This window comes from Ziziphus jujuba, chromosome 7, assembly GCF_031755915.1.
Source record: "Ziziphus jujuba cultivar Dongzao chromosome 7, ASM3175591v1".
In the NCBI taxonomy this organism is placed as follows: Eukaryota; Viridiplantae; Streptophyta; class Magnoliopsida; order Rosales; family Rhamnaceae; genus Ziziphus; species Ziziphus jujuba.
The window spans coordinates 10,678,495-10,686,599 of NC_083385.1; the positions used below are offsets into that span (position 1 = coordinate 10,678,495).

General features: G+C 32.0%; 1 protein-coding gene across 2 annotated transcripts; it reads left to right on the top strand.

Moving 5' to 3' along the window:
* The first annotated feature begins 3,462 nt into the window (after positions 1-3,462).
* LOC107424847 (uncharacterized) lies at positions 3,463-5,137 on the top strand. 2 transcript variants are annotated; one of them, XM_048479817.2, is made up of 2 exons: positions 3,463-3,642; positions 4,215-5,137. In XM_048479817.2, the coding sequence occupies exon 2, from the start codon at positions 4,254-4,256 to the stop codon at positions 4,929-4,931; it is 678 nt and encodes a 225-aa protein (XP_048335774.1). In that variant the 5' UTR covers positions 3,463-3,642; positions 4,215-4,253; the 3' UTR covers positions 4,932-5,137. The 2 variants fall into 2 exon arrangements, with proteins under 2 accessions (XP_048335774.1, XP_060675174.1); XM_060819191.1 differs by lacking the exon at positions 3,463-3,642 and adding an exon at positions 3,982-4,006.
* Positions 5,138-8,105: the final 2,968 nt, after the last annotated feature.

Consider the following 8,105-nt stretch of genomic DNA (forward strand, 5'->3'; position numbering starts at 1 on the left):
ACGTCTATATGTATATGTGTGTGTGTAATTAATTTACAAGCTTTGTCATGTGACGGCCTTCTCTGATTTTGTTGGTTTGATATTTAATGTTGGATTTGACATGTGGGGCAGACCATCAAATTGGTGCGCATTTCTTCGTCTAAAAGTTTTAGCCCTTTTTAATTTTTTTTTATATAAATATTTTCCTAGTTTTGGTGAATATATGAACATTTTTTATGGTTGAAACCATCAAAAATTAAAATAGTAGAAATTTTATGATGAGGATGTTTTGTATGAGTATTACAGTATTAGTGATGATTTTTTATAATATTAATGATATTTTTTAAAAAATCATCATTAATATTATAAAAAATTATCACCAATATTATGGTCCGTATGAAAATCGTCCAACGGACTGTATATATATATATTTGAATTTTTAATAGAGGGCTTGCCTGCTTTAGTGATCAATTCCAATTGATTTCTCTCTGGGGACGGGTATCCAAGTGTTGCACTGATCATCGTTTTGAATATAGGGATATTATGAAGATTTCCAATTGAATTATTTTATAAGTAATATAAAAAAATTAACGTGCTTTAAATTTATATGATATAAATATATAATATATTTTAAAATTATTTTTTTTAATAATATTATAAAAAATTATGATCATTAATTAATTAATTAATTAAATGTTATATTGTTTTTTTTTTGAAAAAATTAATTTATAAATAAAATTATTTTTAAAAAAACTTTACAAAAGCTTTTAAAAATAAATATTCATCTTAATAATATTTAGTCCACACCAAATTCATTATACATATTTTATCATTTAAGAATATTTTTTAAAACACTTTTCATATTTTTATATGGTATATTTATTTTTATAATTTATATATTTCTTATACTTGAAGTCATTTTCCTTCAAAAAGCGCAGCCTAATTTGCAAATTAAGCAATTGGGTCTGCATCTTGAGCACTTTGCATACTATACGGCAACTGTAATTTTTTCGAGTTCGGTGTAGATGGACATGTAATTGGTATATGCGCAGCCTAATTTGCAATATGCAAAGCCAATAATTGGTCAATTCTCAAGTAGTAATGTACACATGGAATGTTTAACGATCTAATCATCTTTTGGAAGTTGTGTAGGTTTTCCTCGGATATTATATATAGTCATTTCCAAAAGAAATACATAAATATTGTATGTGGTAGATAAAACAGGCTTAGAAGTCAGCTTTATGCTCCCCAAAACGTGGAAATTTTTTCCTCTAGTAAACTAATCAAAGGCTCTGGTTTCTTCTTCTCTCTTTCGATTTTTCTAGCAAGATAACTTAGTCATTTATTAGTCTTTCTTTTTGTCATTTGGACTAGCAAACTCATTTCTACCAAAAAAAAGGTAAAAAAGCAAACTCATAAAATTCTTTGGCAGCTCGATGTGTAACAAAGATAATGAAATGCACGGTTGAAATCAACTATGATACAACAACTTATGATTTTAAGTGAAACGGTGTGCATACATCAAAATTGACACACAAAACGCTAACCTTACCCAAACCCTTCTACCGTTCATTTATTTATTATTATTATTATTATTTTGGTAGAAGGCTCGCTATCATTCATTGCTCACTGAAAACGACCAATTCGACTGATCAACAGGAAAAAAACCAAAAGAAAGATCACCCACTTGGAATTTGATTCAATTGGTGATAAAGTTTTGCTTATCTACTTGGTAAGCGCAGGCTTCTGAAGTTTTTTTCACCCAAAAAAATGATAAAAAAGAAAAAAGAAAAAAAGGAAAGACTTGTAAAGTTTAGCCAGTCAAGTGCCTTTTAGTAAACTGGCCATTAATCTGTTGCATGAATATGGATTTCCCTTTCTCTGCCCAAATATGTGTACATGTGGTGGTAATGATAGTGGTTGTCGATCATCGTCGTTAGTGGAGAGTGGAGGAAACACTATGTCCTACCTCTTTTATTATCCGAAAAGGAATTTAAATACTACAACAAAGTTGTAACATCTTGGCAGTCAGTGGTACTTTATTTAAGTGTATGGACCTAGCACATTCATCGATGTCCACTTAGTGGACTTTGACAAGGCCATGACTCCTCGACCCAGCCCATAAAACAGTCTCGTTGGTCATCTGCCTCTTCTGGGCTAGAAAGACGCAAAACAAATGAATGGGCTGGCTTCATGTCTGACAATTATTGGGATCCAATACTCTATGTTTGGCTATTATGAGATTTGGGCTCACTTCCATTTGAAATGATGGAAGTTACATGATGGGGTCTTCATCTGCAGCCGAAATAATTTTTTTTTTTCCCCTTATTTTAATTTATGGATAAATTAAGCTTGTTTTCTACATTCAATAAGCATATATTAAGTTTATGATATATTCTTTAATTTTGTTTGTCTAACTTGATCATACCTTAGTTGTGCCTGTTCTATGGCTGCGGTGAGTTCGTTAGAGGCTAGGATTACACAAATTCAATGTGGAGAAAAGGCAATTTATTATTGTTGTTGATGTTGTTATCATTATGTTGTTTGTGATTTGAAGCTGCTGCTTCAAAGCTAGTTTTATAGCTTTATATATATATATAAAAATAAAAAAAGAGAAGAAGAAGAAGCTAGTTTTATTTCATTTTTTTTTAAAGAAAATTAGTTTTACATTTAGAAAACTAGAGATTGATTAATTTCTAGAGAAAAAAAAAATTGAGATAAATTGTATTCTAATTTATTTTTTGGAAACAACATACCCATCTTTGAAAAAGAAAAAGAAAAAAAAACTAAAAAGAAAATGTACCCCCCAAGTCAAATAATTAACAACACTTTTAGCTTTGTTTTTGGGTTGGTTGCCGCCCTGCTTCAACCCAAAGAAAACACATAATGAAAAATAACCACACCAATAATTTTTAAAAAAAAGATGATATGTTGATCATTGTTTTGTTGAAAACAGAAATAATTCATAATTTTCTTTAAATATTTTTGAAAAAAAAAATCATATAGTTTAGATTTATTATGTTATTTAAATAATAATTAAATTTTGTATTTTAGGACTTTCAATGTGTTTATTATTTATCAATTAAAAATTTCCAATAAAGATATTTTTTTTATTATATTGTGGAAAAAATAATTTTTATTTAAAAAATTCTATTTATTTATTTTTCATTAAGAATAGAAAGGGGAATTTCAAAAAGAAAACACAAAAACATGTAATATTTATTTTGCCAATAAGAAAAGAAGAAAAAAGGAAAAAAAAAACTTACAGTGTCGGCATAACAGGTCGGTGAATTATAATCACAGAACGCAGGGACGGATCAGAGCCGTGGGATTCAGGGGCAGAAAGCGCATCCAAAACGTGCGATGAAAGCGACAATTTAGTGAAAGGACAACGAGGCCGCATCATACACGTATTCAAAATCCGGATGCTGTTAATAGTTCCGCTGTTAAGACTAAAAACTCCATAAAAAAATGAAAATAAACAATAAAAAAAATAAAAAATAAAAAATAAAAATTCAGTAAAACCTGGAAACTTCCACAGAGTTTAGAGGCATCTCCTAGTATTACGAGACCTTTGGAATTACAGGTGGGTTTGGTGGAGGCGTGGACCTTTGGGTTCTTGGTTTCCTTCCGGATCTTCAATTTCATCTACCTCGTTACAAGGTATGTAAATTCCACATTTTTTCTGTCTTAGAATTTCCCTAATTTTGTTCATTGTTGTTGTTGAATCTCTTTCATTTTCGTTGTTTTTTTCTCCCATTTTTACAGTTTCTCCGATTTATTTATATATGTAATTTTTTAGGTATATGTTGATTATGTATTACAATATGTAGAATGTTTTAGTTTCTCCTCGAATGGCTATTTGACATTTATTTCTGTTTGTTATTATTCTTGTTGATTTGATCTGTACGATATTATCAAATATTATTTGATGGGAACAAATTTTGTCAAAAACAGCCACGTCCATTTGGTGGGTTTGGATTGAAATTTGGTGGTTCGTCATTCTGGAATTGGTCCTTTTATGCCTGTAATCCTGGTTGCCCCTCGTGGAGAATCCAAAATTTTCCTTGCGAGATTTTTTTTTTTTTTTTTTTAATCTTTTTTGGTTCTTTTAAAATTTTTATTTCTATTGGCAGTAATATGAGCAATTTAGATACATTTTTTGGTGGGAACATATAATATATATATATATATATATATTGCTGCGTTATTGATCTAGGATTTTTGAATTACAGGGAGTTGCATTTTGTAGACCTTTTGGAGAGTTTTTGAACATGGAAAGTGGGTTTGGGGAATCAACAAGTGTGCCACCCCAAAGCCCTTCTTGTTCTGGCAATAGTGCAAACGATGCAGGCGATTTCGAATGCAATATTTGTTTTGAACTAGCTCAAGATCCTATTGTAACTCTTTGTGGCCATCTCTTTTGCTGGCCTTGTCTGTATAGATGGCTTCACCATCACTCACATTCCCAGGAATGCCCAGTTTGTAAGGCCATTGTACAGGAGGAGAAATTGGTGCCTCTCTATGGTAGGGGCAAAACGCAAGCCGATCCAAGATCGAAAACGTATCAAGGTATTAATGTTCCTAATCGCCCAGCGGGACAGAGGCCTGAAACTGCTCCTCAGCCGGAAGCAAATCAGTTGCCCAATTATGGTTTTGGGTTCATGGGAGGGTTTGTGCCCATGGCAACTGCCAGGATTGGCAACTTCACCTTTGCAACTGCTTTCGGTGGTTTGTTACCCTCTCTGCTTAATATTCAGTTCCATGGGTTCCCAGATGCTACAGTATATGGGACAACATCTGGTTTCCCTTATGGATTCAATTCGTTTCACAGTGGCCATGCTCATGGGTTCGCTCACCCGGCAAATAGAGGACATCAGGCTGATAATGTTCTGAAGAATCTTCTTTTGTTGATTGGTGTCTTTGTGATCCTTGCGCTGATATGTTGGTAGAGTTGATCTTCCCGCGTGAACTTAAAACCAGCGACGGTTGTTTAGATTTGCGACTTTTTGTTCTTGTAAATACATTAGCTGATTTGGTGTTTTACTTATTGTGCTTGAAGATGCTGCCAATATGGTGTTTTTTCTCTGTCAATTGTGTGACGATCGTTTGCTAGAACTCATGTTGTTGGTAATAAATGGCTTGTCAAATATCTCAATTTCTACCCCTTGCGGGCTTGTGAATTTCAGATTTCAGTCACTAGTATGTGTTGAGATTCACTCTTCTAAACTTTGGCTTGCCTTGTAAATGAATAAAGGAACACTTTAGTTTCCTTGCTTGAGGGATTCTTGGACTTCGACTTGCATACATAAGGTATTTCTTTAAGCGTAGGGGAAGGATAAAAATGAGAATTCTTGGTCATAAGCCAGTCAATCCTCTCGAAAGGGAGATATTGGCTACAAGTTGCAGTCCTGAACTCTTTGGATCTCAAAATTTTATATTGTTTTTTAATTTTTGGTCGTGCCAAAACAAAAATGAAAATGATTGTAAACAAGCATATCTATTTCTCAAATTTGATTTTAATTTATTTTTTTAATATTTTTTTGCCAGCACAAGCATATCTAAGTTGAAATCTGATAGCCTTTGATCAACAAAAATGGAGAGTGGAGACGACTATCAAAATCATAAGTCAATTACTTTTGTTTACTGTCCACCTCAGTATGTTTCAGCAATTGAATTCAATGGCAATTGTGCCAAACTATGTCACTGAATCGTGATACATTTTAATAGGATTAAAACTTGTTAACTTCTTATTTAATCAAGGCTTGCGATAATCTTTTTCAGGACTTAAAAAGGATTTTGAAATATAACCAAACAGAAAGCCGATCCATAACTCTTTTTTCTTCTTTTCATTAAAAAAAAAAAAAAAAAAAATACTACACATTTTAATATCTTTCTGCAAGTGGAACAAATTTCCAGTACGTGGTTTGGGACCCATAATAGCACACTCACCTTCTCACATAGAGGTGGGTCCCATCAGGGAGAGTTGTGCTCCCGGAAACACAACAAATTTTTTCGTGCGGGTGATCAGATTTGGACTAAGAATTGCAGTCAAGGCCCAATGAGCTTGACTTATTTCCCATTCTTAATATAAAATTTTATTGTTATAAGAGAAAAAATAATAATATTAAATTGAGCTTTTTTTTTTCTTTTTTTTATTTCACTTACGGCACAAATATGTTTAAAAAATTAAAAATAAAAAACTACTTAAATATATCCGGTTGCAACGTCTTCGGAAAAATCAGCAGTTTGTGGTTTCTCCTCCAATTTTCTTATTTGTCCTAATTGGACTGGTTGAGATGATTTGCTAACAATTTAGGTATCCATATTCACCAAAAATAAAAATAAAAATAAGGCATCCATCATAAATCACTTAGCAATCGCTGAAACAAATAAACAATCTCCCACTTTAATAAAAGTAATTTCCTTTGATTACGAGATTTTTCCATATTTATATGACTGTTTTTTATTGGTTGGTCTTGTATCATTTTCAATCAAAATATGCTGGTTGGTAGTACAGGAGAGCTTGTGATATGCTTCTATAAAATGGGGGAGGCTAATTAACATGGGTCCTGGTAAAGGTCGATATCTGTAAGCGAAGCCCATGTGCAAACATACTCAACTACTTCGACTATTAACAAATTTTGTACATTTTTATATAGTGTATTCATTGTTTTCATATGAAAAATATGGATATGAAGAACATGAAAAGAGCGACAGGATGATCTTCAAAATCTCTTAAAATAACCACTTAGAAACCAATCAGTGATCTTCACGTGGCTGCTTAATTCTCTATAATATATATATATATATATATATATATATATATGGATTATTTTTACTTGGTAAATGTACACTAGTGAAAAACGTGGGAGTAAAAAGGCTTGTCTTTATTATGTTGAATTTTCATTTCCCGTTCTTTATTTTAATTTTTAATTACTCCTCGATGATTATTTAAATTTCAAATAAGTGAGTTTCTAGAATGATGCAAAAATAATTTCATATCCTAAATGTTTAAAAATTTTCTCTGCAATCTATTCCTTTTTGTTTCCTAAAGTACTACTAAACCCAGAAATTATGATTTATAATTGCATTTTCAAACTAGAAAAATGCTGGGGAATAATGTATATATATATATATGTGCTGTCATTTAAAAGTAGACTTAATGAGCTAGGCTCACAGCTGTACATGTTAGATTGTTATTAATTAGATAAAAGAGGAGCTAAGCAAAGGCGGCAATGGAGGAATTGGTGAGCTGCGAAGAACTGAGCGAGTATTTGCCAAATGCGTCCTTATTATTCCCCCCACTCTGGTTTTGGTTCTTGCAGGCTAGGGCCTGTTTTGCAGCTGTTTCCACTGGTTCAAATTAGTTGCAATATATATATATTTTTTGGGTAGAAATAGTTGCAAAAGATATGAACATAGTTTTTGAAAAGACTTTCTTTTTCAAATCCAATTCCTAGAAGTGGTCAGTAATGTGCAAATTTAGTCCCCTGTAAAAAATCCAAATCAATTGGTAATCAGGTCGTACGTTTAATTAATTAACCAAAAACTAACAGATACTTCATTTGTTTGGTGGTTTTACAAAAACACCGTATCTTGACTTTAATCTTATTGCAAACTTCCTTGGTTGTCACTCTTTGAATTTTGCTTTAATTAATGTCAACTCGATATAAATAAACTGTCAATGTGATTTCAACACGTTGATTTTTAGTAATTTTTTTTTCCTTTTTTTAGAAAAATTAAAGAATATTTGGTATGTATTGGGTTTTCGCCAAACAAGCTAGTCCGATTTTAGAACTAATTCAACTCTAAAACGGATGGAAGGAAGCTTCTACACGTTTGAATCAGCTAGTAGTTTACTTTTATTTACAAATATGTGACCTTTATTTTTTTTTTCTTGGTTTTCTTGAGTACCACCGAACTTTTTTGTTGTGTTAGGCCTTGTACGGTTTCTTAAGGAGCTCTCAAACATAGTAGACCAAATAAGAATATAGAGCTGCTTAATTAGGCAGATTTTGGACTCTTTGTGAGTTGGTCAGAACTTGTTAGGTCAATTAGTGTCGCTATCTTCACAAAGCATATATGCCACACTTCACAATGCAAATTAGGGATCGAAGCTGGTG